The following is a 20002-nucleotide window of genomic DNA, read 5'->3' on the forward strand; positions in this document are numbered from 1 at the left end:
CGTTCCAGGCCTCTCACTTTTTCTTCCAACAGTGCCACGAGCTTGCACAAACACGGCACTCACCTTGCAGATCACAACCACTGGAGTATCTTTTCCGTTCATACTCTCTTCTATCTTTTGTTTCTTTCTAACTACTTGTTTTGGAGTGGCCTGTGCTTTGTCCTGTCCTACTACAGGGTAAACTTGAGAGTCCCACTGGTACGTGGTGCTCTGTAGAAGGTGAATTAGTAATTTGGGGTTTGTTTTTTTTAGGGACCTCCCCCTTGACCTCCCCTGTTGAACTTCTTTGTCAAACTCCTGTTTGCTCTGCCTGTTCACTCGCTCTGTTCGCTCTCTCTGAAAGCTGACTTGCTTATATGTCCTCACCTGTAGACCAACTGAGACAGCTCCCTCTGCTCTGCTCTGTTATTTATTATTTATTTATTGTACTTATATACCGCCGCATAACTGAAGCTCTCTGGGCGGTTTACAGTAACTAAAAACATTAAAACAAATATACAAACTTAAAAACACATCTTTAAATTTAGAGTTCTAAAATAGCCTGGGCTAACCTACCTAACAATCTACTTTATCCCCTACTAGAAAGGAGACGGCTTGAGTGCAAATGGAGGCGAACTCCCGACGGCTGTAATCATGCACTTGTGAGGGTCTCTACCAAACTCTATGTGAAGGCAGTGAGAGCAGCAAAGAAGCAATACTTTGCTGTCTCTATTCAGTCATCTCTTAACCGCCCAGCGGAACTTTATAAAGTTGTCCGGGGACTTTTACACTCTGGTCCCCAGGACGCAATAACACCATCAATTGCCCGCTGTAATGAGTTTGCGCGACACTTTCGTGATAAGATCATGAACATCCGCCGGGACCTTGACTCCATTATTGTAGCAGTTGATCCTAATGAGGTGTCCAGAGCACAGTCTTGTCCTGTTTTACTGGATGAGTTTCAGTTGGTACAGCTCGAGGATGTGGACAAGGTGCTCGGACAGGTGCGGGCGACCGCTTCTGCTCTGGATCCTTGCCCCTCATGGCTAATAAAAGCTAGCAGGAATGGAACAGCCGGCTGGGCCAAGGAGGTGATTAATGCCTCTTTACGAGAGGGAGTGGTCCCACCCTGCCTGAAACAGGCGGTGGTGAGACCGCTCCTAAAAAAACCCTCCTTGGACCCTGATAATTTGGACAACTATAGGCCGGTAGCAAATGTTCCATTCCTGGGCAAGGTCCTAGAGCGTGTGGTCGCTCGCCAACTCCAGGCTCTCTTGGATGAAACTGATTATCTGGACCCATTTCAATCGGGCTTTCGGCCGGGGTTTGGTACAGAAACGGCCTTGGTCGCCCTGTATGATGACCTCTGTCGGGAGAAAGACAGAGGGAGTGTAACTCTGTTAGTTCTCCTTGATCTCTCAGCGGCGTTTGATACCATCGACCATGGTATCCTTCTGGAGCGACTTACGGATTTAGGAGTGGGAGGCACTGCTTGGCGGTGGCTCTGCTCCTATCTCGGGAATCGTCTCCAGAAGGTGATGCTGGGGGAACATTACTCGAGTCCCTGGGTACTCCAATATGGGGTCCCGCAGGGTTCAGTTCTGTCCCCCATGCTTTTCAATATCTATATGAAGCCGCTGGGTGAGGTCATCAGGAGTTTTGGAGTGCGTTTCCAGCAATATGCTGATGATACGCAGCTCTACTACTCCTTTTCATCTTCGTCAGGTGAGGCTGTTGATGTACTAGACCGCTGCCTGGCCGCGATAATGGGCTGGATGAGAGCTAATAAACTGAAACTCAATCCTAACAAGACTGAGATGCTGTTGGTGGGAGGGCCCTCTGCCCAGATGGTTGACGTTCGACCTGCCCTAGATGGGGTTACACTCCCCCTAAAGGAGCAGGTACGTAGTTTGGGGGTCTTATTAGATCCTCTCCTGTTCACTTGAGGCTCAGGTAGCCTCGGTGGCACGGAATGCATTCTACCAGCTTCGGCTGGTAGCCCAACTGCAACCCTATCTGGACAGGGAGAATCTCGCCTCAGTTATCCATGCTATGGTAACCTCTAGATTGGACTACTGTAATGCACTCTACGTGGGGCTACCTGTGAAGACGGTTCGGAAACTTCAGCTAGTGCAAAATGCTGCGGCCAGAGTTCTCACTGGGACAAAGAAATTTGACCATATAACACCTGTCCTGGCGCAGCTGCACTGGCTACCGATATGTTTCCGGGCCAGATTCAAAGTGTTGGTTCTTACCTATAAAGCCCTAAACGGCATCGGACCGCAATACCTGGTGGAACGCCTCTCTCGCTATGTACCTACCCGTTCACTACGCTCGACGTCGAAGGCCCTTCTCCGGGTCCCAACTCATAAAGAGGCCCGGAGATCAACAACTAGATCTAGGGCCTTCTCGGTGGTGGCCCCCGAACTATGGAATGCCCTCCCAGACGAGATACGCCTGGCGCCTTCTTTGTTATCTTTTCGGCGCCAGGTAAAAACCTACCTTTTCGCCCAGGCTTTTTAAACATTTTAAATTTAATTTTAAACCTAATATGGATTTTAATTTATAAACTCAATGGCAATTCTATTTTGGATTTTTATCATGTTTAATGTTTTTATAATTGTATTATATTTTTCACACTTGCTCATATTTTAATTGTGATTTTATTTGTTGTACACCGCCCTGAGAGCTTTCTGCTATAGGGCGGTCTAGAAATGTAATTAAATAAATAAAATAAATAAATACTAGGGATGGGCAAGATTTTTTTGCTAAAATTGAACTTGGCACCAGACTTCCTGATAGTCTGCAGGTTTGCTATCTTTCCGGACCTATCCTGAATGCTGCAAGTTTCCTCAACTTTTCTGACACCAAATGCATTGAACTTTGCTTTGCTAATGCAAAATTGATGAGCCAACCTCTTTGCTTTGCTACCTTGAAACTGACATCCCCGTGTCTTTGCTTTGCTAATGCAAAATTGAATACCCTTGCCTTTGCTAATGTGAAACTGACCAGCATGTGTATTGCTTTGCTAAGGATGAACTGACAAGCCTGTGCTTTGGCTTTGCTAAGGTGAAACTCTTATTATTATTAACCCTCTAAACATGTGCATGTAGAACTGTCGGAGGCAGTATGTCTCTGAATGCTAATTGCTGGGAATCATACACTCCACTCCGAAACATTTAGTTGCAGGTCCCTTTTGCTTTACATTATTTTAAAAAGATTAATTTTATAAGTAAGCATATAAAATTGTTACTTTTATTGAGTCTTTGGCACTGGGCAGGCTACAATCTAAATCAATGAAATAAAATTGATGGGTGTGGATATAATGTAGCGTGGGTGAGTATTACACATTTTCAATTGCATATGGCACTTTTGGTTACAGTTTTTGCCAGGGGGGTCCATGCAAGACATCCAAGACCCAAACCTAACTTTTTAGCCACTTGATTATCCTGTTATTATTTGAAAATGAAGAATGGATGTTTCCAAGAACCACTGAGAGAAAGGAAGCAAGGAAACCTTGTCTTACATAACAGCAAACAGATTCAGGCTGGATATCAGGAAATATCTTCAAAACTGTGAAAGCAGTTGGGTAAATAAGCATGTTGTTAAGTTCAGATGAGTTTTAAAATATCTTTCTCTTGTGATTTCTAAGACATGATTGAACCATCTCATTATCAAAAAACCTTAAGAATTATTTACATATTACTCAGATGTAGGGGATCTCATGGTGAAGCAGGAACGGGCCCCCACTTCTTGTCCCACCCTGATATTGTGTCCCCCTGCTAGCCCCAAACTCTGACATCTGTACGTTGATTATGATTGGCTGGAAAGGGACCCCTACAGGTGAGCAGCTGCTTGTGTAGGTTTCCTTTTCAGACAAAGTGTTCAACACATGGATGTCAGAAGCCCAGTACAGGGACACACACTGGGAAGTGGCCCCACTTCTCCTTCACCACAAGACTACCCTGCACACAAGTAATGCATGAAGAGAGCTTGTAGGTCTATCTACTGATACTGCAGCTGGATGAACTAGATGGCTTTGGACAGGTCTTGAAAGAAAATCTATTTGAAAGGAAATGTGTGGATGGATTAAGAGATTATGCCTAATTATTGTGAAGCAATACACTCAGCATTGGGCTATTTAACACTGCTTCCCTATGTTACTCTTACAGGACCTATATGCATTCTTGGGAACCACACCCTCGCATTAAGATGCATGAAATACAATTTGGTAACCAGAAAGGACTCATCAGTTTCACAGTGAAAAATGGATGAACTTTAGTAACACTTCTGGAAAGCTGCCCTGTCCTGCATGTGCCTCTTCTCTTTCTGTCTGAAACAGGCATAACTACTTTTCCTACACTGCATTTTCATGCACTTTTAAGACATAATGATTATTTTCAAGGACACACCCTTATGTTATAAAAGTCATTTGAGAGGTAGCTTGAAGTAGTTAGTGGTCATGACTCATGAGTAAGTACAGCAATTCATAGTTCTTTATAGCTGAAAGTGATACTAATATGTGAACTGGCAGCCAAATTAATCTTATAGAGGCACAGAGCATTTTAAATTACTTACTGGTTATCTGTAGAAGACTTGATATTGATAGCTCATATGAGGTCACTAAAGGACACTATTACACATGCTAATTTTAATTTAGAATTCAGCTTGTACTGAGGACGATGAAACAGGCACACAGTCTTATATGGCATTGGAAACAGGATTAAATATCCAACAGGCAAATCAGTCGCACTCATACGGACAGCTACTGGCTGGTCTGATATGACTACAACAGCAGATTGCCCAAAGGAAGTAGGGCAAATCCATCCTGCTATCATGCCTGTCATTTATATGATCAAATTTCTTGTGTATATCAAGTTACTAGAATCGTACCAATACACGATAGCTGAAATGCCTTTATACAGATCAGGTTTGTGAAATGATGATATAATGTATTCAGCAGATGACAACTGATCCTGGTTGGGTGGTGCCAAACAAAATTGTTGCATTGCATCAATATCCTGGATTGTCTCATTGATAGCATATTCCACAACTTGCTATGTTCAATCTGCAGTTGCTGCATCCCAAGCCAGATAGCTTCCCTATCCAGATACAAGGACATATTTTAACATCTGACCTTAAGCAGAGTATAAGATACAACAAGCAACTATTCTAATCACCTCTTTTAAAGTCCAATGTAATTTAGGGAATAAAGAAGTGGCTGGAGAGAGAAGGGGATGGTACTGAAGGCTCCCCCCCCCATTGTTAGTCTGCTTCAAATCAGCCTCTCAGTATTGCTATTCCCCTGTGGGGTTCCAAATAGTGTTTTGTTTTGTTTTTTACACAAGGGGCACTTGTTCTTTGCAAACTCATAGCAATTAACAAAAATGTATTTTTTCAGCTCTTTTATGCATTTGCATACCTGAAAAACTAAGGAGGTTGTATGAATTCTCAGGTACTAAAGGCCATCAGCACTGCCCTTTTATCGTCACCATTTTTCATGGATAGTTTTTGCCTCTGTTAGCTCTTTCTCTCACTTCACAGAACTACTTCTCTGCTCATTCCATCCTCTGCATCTCATGCACATTTCCCCAATACTCACATTTTTCTATGCAATTTCCCCTAATATATACATTTTGCATGCAATTTCCCCTAGTACAATGCATTTTTGTTTATTATTTTCACTAATATACACATTTTATAATTGTGTACGCATAATTTTGTACACATTTTTGGCTGCAGAACTACAATACAACATTTGGAGAAGTGCAAATTTTACAGGATAGCTGGGCTACTGTTTGTGTATTGGTATGGGAAGTGTGAATTAGGTAGGTTTGTATTAATATACAAATTGAATGAATTTCTCCCATTAGATCTGATTGCTTGTACTTGAAGATCAGTAGAGAAAGCTCAACTTCAATTACTACTACTACTGCTGCTACATTTATATCTCACTCTTCCTCCCCAAAAGGAACCTATTAGAGGAGGTTTGTTTTGGGGTGACATATGATAGAGCCTTTTCCCTGGTGGCACACACATTTCTAGAATGCCCTCACTTTACAACAGGGGTGGGGAACTGGATCTAGCAGACAGGACTGCACTTTGAGGCTTCTGATTGTTCCTTTGCAGCTGTGGCTTTACCTTCTATGACATCAGATATGGGCCAGGCGGCGTGGCTTGGGGAAAACTGCCTCACAGGCCAAACTAACTTTTTAATATAATTTATTGTATGTTGGATCACACTCTAATAATGCTACTAATGAAAGGTGAGGTATACACCTTTTAAATAAATAAATATTATTTAAAACAATATTCAGGGCGAAAAAATCATCAAAGCTTCCTTTGCTGTTCTCCCACAGAAATTCTTCTGTCTAAAGGAGATGGCTAGATAAGAGTAATATACTGGCAAAGAATATAAATGCTATCTGATTGTTTGGCCTTACCCGAATACAGTTATCTTGAATGATATAGCAAATTATAGGATCCTTATCCTGTATTCAGACAATTGCATAGCTTGCTGCTACAATAAGGAGATAACGTCACAAATTATTTCTTTACCATTGGTACCTCACTTCTCTCTTTAAGTGTGTGGTGACCAACATATGACAGAATTTTAACTAATTAGGACCCTCTTATTTCACTGAGTATAGGACATATAAGAATTGTTTGTAGTTCTTTCATATTGTGCTAAACGTTGCTAAGTGCTGAAGCATTTTGTATAAGGAAAGAATAAGGGGGATGCCATTTGATTTGCAGCAGAGTTACAGTCACATTAATATATGCTAGATTTTTAATCTTGGTTCTCCAAACTGTCTTTACAGTGACTATGAGCAAAGACTACATGCTAGTACAACACTGGTCAAGAAAAGTAGCAAAGTATACAGTGAAAAGCAGCCGAGTGATGCAAAATAATGTACTGCAGATAGTATAGGTGGCACCCCTGAGTTCAGCATTGCCTGAATATGTATCATGACTTGCGTTTCACACTAGGGCAGGATGGGGAACCTCTGGGCCAAATTAAGCTCACTAGACATCCTCATTTGGTCCATGAGGCCACGTTACTCCAGCCATGCCTATCTGTTCCACACCTGCAAAGGAACTATCAGGAGCACTTGAGGGTGCTCTCAGTTGTTCCTCTACAATCAGGGTTGGCATCTGATATCTTTTAAATTTGGTGCCAAACACAAACTCTGCTGATCCCTGTGAGAAGATAGACTTGCACTCAGTGCCGAATCCCACAATTCTTCTTTTCTTCCTTTGCAGATGTGACTCATCCAAACCAGACCTGCCAAGGAAGGAAGGAAGGAATTAGGAGAGCACTCCTAATTGCTTCCTTTGAAGCTTTAAACTGAAGTTTTTTACATTATATGGTTTTGATTGATTTATTGCATATATTGTACTTTTATTGCATATTTCTTTTCTATTAATATGTATTAACGTTGTTCACCGCTTTGAGGGCCTTTCGGCCCACAAATGTCGTATCAATGAAACATACCATTCCTACTACACAGCAACAAGTTTGTAAAATGATGCTATCATGTCAGGTGATTGACAGGTAGGTAGTCAAAGTGGCTGTGTGGCTGCTCAGGATCTGTCTTGCCAGCCGGATTTTGTTCTCCACCCCGGGCTAGGGCATAATAACTGGACTATGTACAAACTGGTTCAAGTGAAGATTTTCATAGTACTGATGGGCAGGGCATTTCATGTTACCCATCAAATTTCCAAGTCATGTTGGCATTGACGCTATTCTGCAGTCAAACCTCATGGACATGTATGTAAGACACAGTGGTTAAGTGTCACTCTATTTTACTTCCCGTGTTAAGCACAGCTAATGGTTTCCTCTTCAGCTGTGACATTAAGCTTACTGAGAGTGTGGCTGTAATTATGGTGGGAAACTAGTATACCAAAGACAGTAGTAATTAGCAAGCGTATTCATAAAGATCTGTTTGGATGCCTTTTCTCAGGAACTGATTCTTCTGCTAACAAAAAATTGGCGCCAATGAGTGATTTCCCTTCAAAGCAAATACTAGGTTCAAGATTTTCCTGGTTTAGATGCAAATATTCATTTCATGTAGAGTTTGGTCCTAACATTGTCAGAACTTTTCTTTCTGTATCATAGTTAAAATGAAAGTAAATTAGAATATTAGATTGTATGTTCTATATACAATGGCAGCAGTGTACAAGACAGCCTGAACACCATCTTGCCAAAGGACACTGACATGCAAACGCTGATCCTTTTTCAATATCTGAATCAGAAAACTCTCTCACCTATTTGTGTATTTATCAAGCTCAATTATTTGCACTTTTCAAGTTGTTACCCTTACTTGGTTTAGTAAGGCTTAAGATATGAATCTCTATTGATTTTATACATTCTAGACTCCAGAGAATCACTCTCCTGCAGAAAAGAGTATGTAAGACAATGGAAAACCAATCAGACATTTTCTTGGCATTACAAAGGGCAATGTTCTGCACATGTTTTATGTGGCCCTGCTCAGTGAGGCAAGCACTGTTGATTTGGATACATCTTTATTAAATTATTACAAAAGAGTCTGCCTAGCTTCCTGGAGAATAACAGCCAATTGTTTTCCCTAAGGATTCCTCTCCTACTATGCATGATGGAATAATGCCAACTTGCAATTTCTGGTTGTATGATTAGAAAGCAGAAATCTGGTTGGACTGGAAAGACATATTATCCTATTTACTGGTGTTCCAGATTAAAGATTATTTTAAACTGCTGAATTTTATAAAGCATCTTTTTGTTTTAAAAAGGTTATCTTTCATATCTGCCTTCACTTCGACTGGGGACTACAGTTGTTCACATTTTTTAAAAAGGAAGGTTGTCACTACGATAAATGAATTTAAGAGTAACGGATGGTTATTTCTCCCTATTTTTTTGTACAGAAATAAAATATTGTTTAAATGTTTTATTGCTAAACAATTGCAATGGCTTCAGTCAGCATATAAAGAAGTGAAATGTGCATGGGTGGTGGGGGTGAACTGCAAACACAGCCTGAACTTTGTTTATTATGTTTGTTGCAATATTTCCAACTGCTGAGAAGGCAAGCTATCATTCAACAGTAACAGCATAATTCTATGTAAATTTATTTAGATGTAAGTCTCATTATGTTTAAGGGATTCCTTCCAGGCAGGCGTGCATTGGATTGCAGCTTAAAAGTGGCTTGCTGTTTTGGTAGTGGGACTGCTGCAGCAAATGCAAAAGCGGGCACACACAAAATTTCCAGCTGTACATTTGAATTACGATATGCATGGATCTCATTCCTTTGGACTCTAGCAATTTTTATATGATGTATATGCCACTGCAACCCAGGACAGGGATAAAATTATTGGCTTTTGTCCTTAAATACACTGACCCTTATCCAGAGATACTTGCAGTCAATAATTATTGAACCTGACTGATAATGTGCAGCTAATAACTGTGTCCAGTGGGCCCAGATAAGGCCAAATCAATATATGCATTCCCATCACATTGCAAGCAGATAAATAATATTTCTGGAATCAGTCCTATACAAGCATATGGAAAAAGTATGGTCAGAATTGGTCATCCACATAGATGTACACAGGGGATAGCATAATTTTTTATGCTGCTGTCAAACTGGCCTCTATTTATTTTAGCGGGAATGAGGCAAGGAAAAGATGGTAGGGCAAACAAGGAGCATCAAGAACAGTGAGCAAGCCTGATCCAAAGTCACTATATGAGTCAGGAGAGTAATGGTCTATGAGCGCAACTGAATTTCCTTGTTGCATAGTTGCTTTTGCAAGGTAGCAATATACAGACTGAATCCTTGCCGTACATCCCTCAGCTTGCCAGACCTCCTAATACCTGCTCATGGATCTTGCCTGAAAAATCTGTGTATGGCCACTTCTGATTCAACATTCTCTCATCACTGGAGCAGTTCCAGGACAATGTTTGTGTGTGGGGAGTGGGGTGGGGAAGGAAACCAGCACTTCCATCACATCATTTTTCAAATAATTTTTCATGGCAACTCAGTAATGGCTTATCCTAAATTCCAATGTGGCATTGTTTGTATTTTTTAGAATTCAGTCACATTCTAATGAGGTCTTCATAAAGCTGGTAAAATATGTTCATAAATCATTAGTGTAGATTGCCAGAGCAAAACATTCCTGGGGGACTTCTGCAGATTTTGTTACAGAACCTATGGCAGATGGATCAGTATAATAGCACAAGAACATGAGGGGTTGGGGGGTATTGTTTTTTTTTTTTGTCTCTCCACAGAAACAGTGTAAATGTGAGCAACTCAGTAACATGCTACCAGATAAAGAGCTAAATGTCCCTCAGGTAGATCCATTAAAGAAGGAAAACAATCAAAACACATTTTGCTGCCATTTAAATACCAGGTGCACTGCGGTCTACAAGTGCCAGGAAAACTGACAAGGATCCCTTGCTGGAACTCAGGAGAGTTTAAAGGATGCAGGGTTTTGACAACTCTGCCTCAGATAATGACAGGTATTGGCAGATGTATGCAGGCCCTGCTAGAGGCGAATGGAGGGACTAAATAATCTGTAGCAGGTGCCTGCTTGAGGGAAAGCCTCCCAGTGGCTCCTCTGCCTGCAATTAAAACCATCCTGGTGCATAGAGCTCCAGGGCAAAAGCTATATCCAAGCACAAATTTAATGACTATCTATTCTGGGTAAACAAACACACATACACCCCCTTAATGATTAATTCATGAAGGACAAACAAAAGTTATGTGGCAAACATGTTAAGCAGGTATTCTCTCCTAGAAGAAAAAAGGTGAGCTATCTCCCCCCCCATTTTTGGATTTAAAATGGGCAAGCAGTCTCCAAACAAATCTGTAAGTCAAATAACAAAATCAGCAGTGAGCAGTTACCACAGCAAAGAAAATATATAAAAAAACTTCAAAGCCAAGAAAAGTCACAGCATCGGCTCTATAGGAATCTGACCTATTGTTAAATATGATACTGAAGTGAAAACAAAATCCAAAGAAAATTCAAGAACAGAGAGCCAGTTAAAATCATTACTGACTAAGGCACAATACTCCCCTATGTGCCTAATAGTCAGGAAACACAGTTTGTACACTTTTGGAGACCATGGTCCTTGTGGAATTTAATTGCCAAACTTGCATGTTCCAATCTAACTATTAACAAAATAGGTAGTTTTTACAGGATGCAATTATATGCACACTTATCTGGCATTAAGCCCCACTCAACACAGTGTAACTTACTGTTGCATAGACTTGCATAGGATTAGACTTCTGGAATAGTTTCACATGATACAGTGGAAAGCACTCACATTTTTGCCCTTTGCAGAAACACACCACTATCCTAAACTGGATCTTAGGTTTATATATATATAGTGTGTGCATATTTTGGGGGGCTGGGAGGATGTGGCACTAGTATAATGCATTCTCTTGGAAGTAGGGAAGAAAGAATGTTATCCAGGTTATCCCTGCCTGCATGATGGATACAATTTGTAAGAGCTATTGCATATGTAAGATCTATAGGTTTGGGAACAGGCTAGCCATTCTTCACTCTGGCTAAATAAGATGGTTATGTTTCATAAAAAATATCATAGATTGCATTGGTTTATGATACACAGGATTAGATCTACAACCAGGACAAGTTTATCCTGGATGGATCAACAACCAGGATCTATCTACAAGTTTCTTTTGCTCCTAGCAGGAAATATATATCTATATATCTGTCTGTCTGTCTGTCTGTCTCCCCCCCATTGGCAGTGCTCCTGCAGCTACCAGCCTCTACCTTGCATGCTTACTCATTGGTGGTACTATAATGGACTAGTGTAATGTCCTTGTTTTGCAATCTCCCCCAGTTAAGAGCACTCTCAGAATCCCAAAACCTTTCCTTCAGAGGTCTTGATGAATCCCTGGCTCCCAGTATAGAAGGGCTGCAACTCTTCTCATCATTGAGCTTTCCTGGAGATTGCTTATCTGGGGTGGAAATAAGACTCGGCTCTGTCAAGCTTCAAACAAGTCCCAGCTGCAGCCAGCCTCTGACGCTGGGATCTGAGCTGCTGCTGGGCAAGCCCACAAGTGAGCGAGCCCTTGAATGCAAGATGGATTGGGATGGTGGCCTTTGTAGCAGAGCCAGTGGGGTATGGCCCAAATGGTAGCAGGCACTGGGGGGAGGGGCATGACAACAGCCCTGGTGGGCTCTGCCAGAGTACATGCGCCCAGTAAATGCCCCATCATGCAGGAGTGTTGATGCCAGGCCTGGAACCAGCAAATCCTGTGGCAAAGTATCACATCCAGTGAGCGTGTATCACTTCTTTATATCCCATGAGCCAATCGTAGTATTATAAAGAAATTGGGGAAAGTTGTCAAAATACTGGTTTAGTTGATTTAACAACTTCTAGTATCTGCAAGAATAATTACTGGTCAAAGATGGAAACAGTGGAACCACCTACAACCCTGCAAGGGGAAATTAATTGTAAAACAGTGCTAAAATGTTCAAAGCTAACTTATATCATGAAATACAGGTAAGAAAGAGTTAACTATATAATGGGACATTGATAAATCCATTTTGTTCAGGACTGGGAAAACATAGAAGTCGTCATTTAAGGAAACAGTCGATGTTAACTTGAAAATAAGGGAGGAATGAGGATATATAAATAAGAAAAGGAGTGTCATCGTGGTAGGATGAACCATGAACTAGGTGCACAGCGAAGATATCAGACAACCACTTTGCTACAGATACCCCATCACAGAGAGGGTGGGTGGGGAATAAGGATAATTTCTACATGTAATCTGTGTCTTCTTGGGGCATCTTAGTTTTTTTTTATTATAGTTTTTAATAATTTTTAAATTGCTCTTTTAGACATTGCAGCAATTATATAACAAGAACAAAAAACATAGACTTCAACCTCAGCCCCTTGAAAAACTGTACAGCAGTGTCATGAAGCCTGCAGTCCTCTTCCGGTCCAGATCTCAATGTTATAATCAGAGAATCAAGGAGTTGGAAGGAATGGTGCAGGTCATCTAGCCAAACCCTCTGTTCACAACTATGTATTGGAAAGTTCATATCAATAAATTAGTTTTAAATTTTTGCTTTAGTTTGAATATAAATGGCAGAGCTGATTTATTGACCTATGGGGTGTCAAATGGCCTCAAATTGACCTTTAGCTAGTCCAACGGGTTGTATTTTTGTGCTTCTGTAACAGTATCTAATTATACTCACAAATCGTACTGCTTTGATGTCCAAATGTAGCCCTGTTGCCTGATTTGTGAGCAGGCTCAGGCACTTAGATGTCTAAGCAGTAGGATTTAAACTCACAATAAACCATGACCCCCCCTCCAATTCTAAACACAGAATGAAAACTGAATTTACAATAAAATAACCTGGAAATGACATAGTTACTCATACTACTGAAAAATTAATTGATCATTCTATAGTCCATGCATCTATTTTTCAGGGAAAATTATAAACTACTGTGTTGCCAAGAAATTAAAAACATGCATCATAACTGTTTTAGCTACACCAAAGTATATCTACAATTTCCCATTTTTTCAGCAGCCAATAAATGCACTATTCCTGGAGATGTTGACAACATAGATGATGATGTTTTTCACAGGGAAATTGAACAGCTTACTCCCTAGGCCACTTTAAATATCCTAACCTGCATTGATGCTACTAATACAGTAAGATATAATAAATACAAAAGCCAACAACTCTTGTTGGCCATTTAAAACAAACAGTTAGCTTCTTTTACTACTTTTTGAAAATAAAAGTGCACACGTGCTAAGATACTTATTCCTTGTGGAACCTAAAAGTCTGGATTTGCCTCCACTTATTATTTCTATATCTACGTAAATGAAAAGCACAACTCCACTTAGCAACAGCTAGACAATTTGATCATCACAGAAAGTAGTTGTATCATGCACATTAATTTTTACACATAAAGGCCAAAATGGCCTCCCTTTTCCATCCAGTTATATGTGCTGTAGTGCTGTGTAGAATCACAGAAGAAGAAAAGAATTATTTTCTATTTGAGGTGTACTGGAGAGGTTTCCCTTGTATTTTGTGTATGAGTATCTTTTTGAAGTAGAAGGAAGTTAGGCCATCCAAATCTCTGAAGAAATCTGTGGTTGGTTAATAGGTAAGAAAATTTCCTACAGAAACATCTTTGAGGGTTTGTTTTTTAATTTTTTATCCAATCCTTAAGGCTGGCCCACATGGTTCTCTGCATGCACATGCCACACATTTTTATTTTCATAACAAGTCTGTGAGGTAGGCTAAGTGATCAGCATTTTGTACTAAAAGGTAGAATATAAATATTGAAAATAATATACAATAATGTAAATAAAGTCACCCGCTGCCTCTGCGGCTGAGGGCCATGTCACATGATGTTTTTCTTTCTTTCTTTTTGCCTAAAACCAATTGTGGGGGAGAGGAAGCAATTTGGTCAGGGCTGTGGTATGAGAAGAAGTGGTTCACTCTTCTTGTCATTCTTATTCCTTAATGAAAACTGCTTCCCTGCAAGCTGCTATTAGCTGCAGATGGGACAACACACAAGAACTTGCATTTGTATGTTTTCCCATCTATGGCCACTAGCTGATTTAAAGGGTAATTTGCATCAAGGAATCAGTTCTTCTTCTTCTTCTTCTTCTCCTCCTCCTCCTCCTCCTACTTCTTTGATTTCTTATGCACCCTTCATGTCAAGGGCCCAGGGCAGATTACAGCAATTAAAAATATAATATTAACATCATTTTCACATAAATATGATCAAAAGAACAGTGTGCATCCTTGGCTCCTTTGGGAGATAGGGTGGGGCATACATTTAATTAATTAATTAAATAAATAAATGTCAGGTGTCAAAGGCCAGGGTAAATAGGTGCTTCTTCAGTATGTGATGGAAACTACATAATGAAGGTGTCAGACACAGGTGGGGGGGGGCAACAGCTACTAATCTCCCCTGATCCATATCCTGCCCCCAACTGCTTTTATGTCATTTGTTCCTGGGTGAGGATTTGAATCAGGGCCTCCCTAGTCCTAGCCTGATTCTTGAACTGCTCCAGCACACGGGTTCTTAAACACAAAATGTCCATTGTGTTTGAGACTGGAGTGACTTACACAGATGTTAACAGCAAAGCTGTTGAGTTCAAAAGCATACTTTCATATGCTTATAGAGTACTGGTACCTCTTTTTTAAAAAACAACAACAATCTCTCTCTCCGTATATTCACCAAGACACACACGCAGACACAAAACTCTCCAAACTTTCTTACCCTTCCCACTTCCACAAGATTTGTCACCATGACTATGCTTGCTGTATTTTCATGCCAGACCATTCTCCAGAAGTCATATATTGTCTCTTGCATTGGTCCTGAAAAGACAAATCAATCCACAGATTATTTTCAGCATATTTCAGGAATGGAAGATTGCCCATTGATGATGTCAGAGAGTCTTTAAAACCTGACACTCCTAAAGTGTGCTTAGAAGACAGGCAGAGTTCCATAGGCTCATGAATTTAATTGCTTGATGTAGGTTTCAGTTTCTTTCTTGTTAACTAGCTTATTTGCAAGGTATTTGTTCTCCTTACAATGAAGGAAACTTGGCTATTGAACATGAGGCTTCAACCCTATACACAAACTTACCTTGGAGAAAGCGTCACTGAAATCAACAAGGTTGACTTCTGAGTAGACATAAGATTGCAATGTGAAGATATTGTTTTCCTTAACTACCAGGGCTGAGATTGCGATAAATTGGTAACACGAATCTTTTTGACAGCAAGCATTTGTTGGAGTGGGGGTAAGGACAGAGCAGTGGCAGTGCAGCTGCTTGCCAGGATGGGGTGTGGCCAACCAGAAGCTCCCACAACTGCCCCGCCCCACCCCACCCCTGTCCTGACAAACACTGATTACAGACTGCAGCGTTGAGCAGTATATAAATGTTTGAAATACAAATAGTGACATTGCCAAGAGAGCGCTGCTGGTGCTGTGACCCCCTTTACATACTGTTGCTCCTTTTTGGTAACATTAGAAAATGTGTTTTTGACATAAGCAGAGTTTCAGTGGATTATATTGGCCTTTTCCAGTTTAAACATTTATCTTACTTTGCACTGTTTACCTAATTAGTCTAATTATCAAATTGCTCCTCTGAAATGAGGCAGGTTTTTGGAGGCAGTTTATTATTTTGACTGCAGCAGAGAAAATAGTTCAAATGCTAGGCCTGACAATTACCTTTGCTGCAGGTCTTAATGTGAGAAATGAGCCGGGGGGGACCCCTAAGTCTCTGTGCTCCGGAGTAGTCTGTGCCTGTTGTTTCTGGAGTGCTATAAGGGAATCCAGGATCAATGCTGGATCTACAATTAACCCCAAGCTATGAACCGGGCCTTTGGAGACAGTGTGATCCTATCCAGGTATCCTTCTGACACTTTTGCTTCTGTATTTTTTTTTTTTTACACTGCCATGTCAGTTTGTCAGTCTATTGGAGGCATAGATAAGCAGATTCAAAACACTGTCAATTACTAAAATCCTACATCTACAAAGAGTCATTTACTGATCCTCTTCACAACACTTTTAGTCACTTATTCATGAGAATGTTATTAGTCTATTCATTTGGGAACAAATGGTTAAATTTATCAGCCTGCTCTCACTAACAAATGACATGCATTGCTTGAAACATTGAGATACCTTTTAAATTTAGAATTGGCTACAGCTGATAAGAAGCTGCAATTGTAATCACTCTTGATGTAAGACTGTTTTTGTAAAACAATAGCTACAAACAACATAACACTTCACCACATGCATCTTAAAGTTGATGTGCCCAGGGATCTCAGGAACAACACATTAAAGAATACTATTAAACTAAAAAAACCCACACCCACATATCTAACAGTAATTTGTTAAAATGTATTTTTCATTGACATTTGAAAACATTTAGCTTTAATGTTTTCATCTTGCATCTCCTGCCCTGTTTTGTCTCGGTATCCTATACAAAAATGACAAAGGCAATTAAAACTAGGCAACTGTTTTCGCAAGATCAATAGCATTGGCCTGGAGGCTCAGAGCAGGTGCATTATATGAAGTTATTATTTATATGCAGAAGCTGTCCAGTCTCAAATATTAGTGTTAGCTGTGGCTGCAAAAGTAGTTGCTTGCAGCCTCCTGCAGTCAAAACAGCATCTTATGCATGGCACTTGAGCAGAACCATATATCTCTACTCCGTTTGAGTTGCAACTTCCATATTATACAAAAATAGACATAGCACTTTGCTGATTATTTCAGTTCCTAGACTGTTCAGTTAGCCCTGAGGAAGACTTGTATTTCAGCCATAACTGTTGATATGTACCGCATGTGCAGACATTTCAGATAGCACCAAGCTTTGTGATTGCTTGGTTCAGAATACGAGCTTCAGTGATTTGCAGTGTTTGCCTTAAGTGTGACACCCCAAGATCTTCTCCAACTCAGATTTTAATCTTCACTGGAGAAGAACGCAGCTTTTCCTGCTCCTGTACCCATGGGTCCAAGGCTGGCTCCAGGTTTCTGGGGGGCCCTGGGCACAGGGTATTGGGGGCCTGTTCAGAAGGGTGCTTTGCTTGGGGGGGAGGGCACCTGCCAAGCCAAGCCCCCTCACTCACTCCTTTTAAGGCCTGCTCCATGGACTCCCAAGAGGCTCACCGTGCTGCTCAGCTTGGGGTGCCCCCCAAAACTTCTCCTCCTCCTACCTCCTGAGAGATGCAGAAGCTACGGGGACAGGGGAGGTGCATTCTGCACTTGCACAGGGGCCCATCCAGAGCCCCCTGCTTAGCAATGGAGGGCTCAGTGTCGGAACTGTAGCATTCTTCTTTCATGTTGCCGAGTTCTCGTCCTCCTCTTGGTTGCCCGTATGGAGAGGAGAACTGCGTCACCCATGAGCGTAAAGAAAGGGCCATCATCCTACTCCTCTCCCTGCAGGCCAGGCAACTAAGGAGGTGGCAGAGGCTCAGGCTCCCCCTGACAGGCCAAAGGGGTGAAAGAGGAGGTGGCAGCTGTGGTGGCGTGAAAGGAGGGATGCTGCAGCTCCGACGCTGAGCCTGCTACTCCTGCCTCTTCTCCACTTCAACCTGTCTGGATGAGCTGCTGCCACCGCCTCAGCTGCCCCGCCCATAAGAAGAGGAGGAAGATGGTGCTGCTGTGGGGACAAACTTCCTCCGCTTTCTCTCCTGCCTGGAAGCACAAAGGGCTACCTGCTGTGGCATTTGTGAGTAAGCATCAGCTGGCCCTTTTCCCCACCCACCCTGCTGCTCTCCAGGGCCAGGCCTGCCCTTGGCCACTGCCCAACCTGGCCACCCACTGACGCCAGCCCTGCATGGGTCTCTAAGCCCTTCCAACTACCCATCAATGAGTGATCATCTCCTTGCATGACTTATGGGTGCTATGATGGGAGTTGGAGGGAAGTCCCTAATCTCAGCATGAACAATGAACCAATGCCAGAAAATGTAGTTTGCTCATTGTAATGGTGTCTGGAGCCAGCAGCAAGTGAAATGTGCAGGAAGGAAGGCATATGAAAGCTTGGGATGAATGGAAAGGGGACACTTCTAGGCGGAAAAAGTCTGGAGGCTTAAGGGTTTGTTTGTTGTTTAGAGGCTCAAAGAAGGTTTGGGAACGGGTCCAAAATGACTTGAAATCAGTTGGAATAAGTGATCGGGGGCCATGAGTAGTTTGACTTGTTCTGAGTCATGCCAAGGAGAACTGGGAGAAGAGGGACATCATCACCCAACTCAGTCTGACTATGCTTCTTAAAAACCTAAGACTTTGTGCTACAGTGTGTGGGTATGACTTCCCAGATGTATGAGGGAACACAGGGAAGGTTAAGGGCTTATAGCAGGTATTCATGAGTCTCCAATCCTGTGTAATGGGTAATGTGTGCATGGCCGAAAACTAATCAGGGAGGGAAGAGGTCTCCATGGAACCCTACATCCATTCCCAATCACATATGCACCTGTGCCCATATTATCACATTGTATCCAAAGGGATAGTAAACACTAGAGTAATAGAAATGGGGCAAAATAGTACTGTAGCACTGGCGCTGCAATGGTAGAAGGATATTGTGGTCTGTGCATCACCTAAGCAGTTCATTTCCTAATAGGCTTCCTGTATATTTTATAGTAATCTATAATTTGCAGCCATCATACAACTATAAGTTATGCATGCCAAGTCCCTTTAAAAATTAGTAGGATAGGTAATGGATTGTGCTATTAATCTTTAGTAAATGGTATCTTCTGTGTAGATTTATGTGTTTTGGGTATGCAAGTCTTAGATCATGCCAGAAAACAGATCCTATACATTAACATGAGGGTGGGTGGGGTAGGAAAGCAAAAGATGAAAACTAATTTTCCAAGGCTAGGAATCCCAATGGCTTTGGAAGGAACTGGATCAAATTTTTCTTCCAACACAATTCATCATCCTTTCTCCCTCAGATAACTTTCTGCAGCCTTGCAGATGTTAGGTTTACAGCATAACACAATCCTCTAGGAATGAGGGATGAGAGAAATGCTCTTCTTTGGAATGTCAACTGTGTTCCCTCTTCCAACCTAGCTGCTATAGCAAGACAATGGTAATTAAAACAACCTAGGGGAGGAGGATTGTAACAGAGCATTTGTTATCTATCCATTTTAGCTGCTTTCTCGTACATCAGAGAGCCACACAAATTATTATGGACTCAGGACATTCATGGGGAAAAAAGAGGCTAGCTGCATGTCTTTGAAAGTAATTCTCTTCTATCCTATTTTTCTTTTCTTCTTGACACTTTTCAAATTATTTTCTGACATCTGAATAAATTATTACTCTGTCACGTCTCCACACAGAATTGAAAAGCATTAAAGGGCAGGTAAGGGTACAGGATTTATTGTCATCAGGAGCTGAACAATTCGATTTCAGAGATTCAGGGTAGGAAGGAAGCGACACTGTAATCATTATAGGAACCAAGTTTACAGAAGTTGACATAGAGCATGGTCCACCAAGAATTGCTGCTGTGCAACCTTGTTTAATTTCAAGGGGTGTGTGCCAAGATCCTGTGCAAGT

The 20002-nt window shown here is 41.4% G+C and overlaps 1 protein-coding gene across 12 annotated transcripts in view; it reads right to left on the reverse strand.

Moving 5' to 3' along the window:
• The window catches only part of PTPRM (protein tyrosine phosphatase receptor type M), an 838757-nt gene that overhangs the window by 47095 nt on the left and 771660 nt on the right, over window positions 1-20002 (reverse strand). For all 12 annotated transcript variants that reach the window (XM_061595686.1, XM_061595700.1, XM_061595730.1 and 9 more), the window contains one exon: window positions 15224-15321. In XM_061595686.1, coding sequence (XP_061451670.1) covers window positions 15224-15321 — 98 coding nt within the window. The remainder of the gene's footprint in view (window positions 1-15223; window positions 15322-20002) is intronic.

This window comes from Rhineura floridana, chromosome 1 (genome assembly GCF_030035675.1).
Source record: "Rhineura floridana isolate rRhiFlo1 chromosome 1, rRhiFlo1.hap2, whole genome shotgun sequence".
NCBI classification, from domain to species: Eukaryota; Metazoa; Chordata; class Lepidosauria; order Squamata; family Rhineuridae; genus Rhineura; species Rhineura floridana.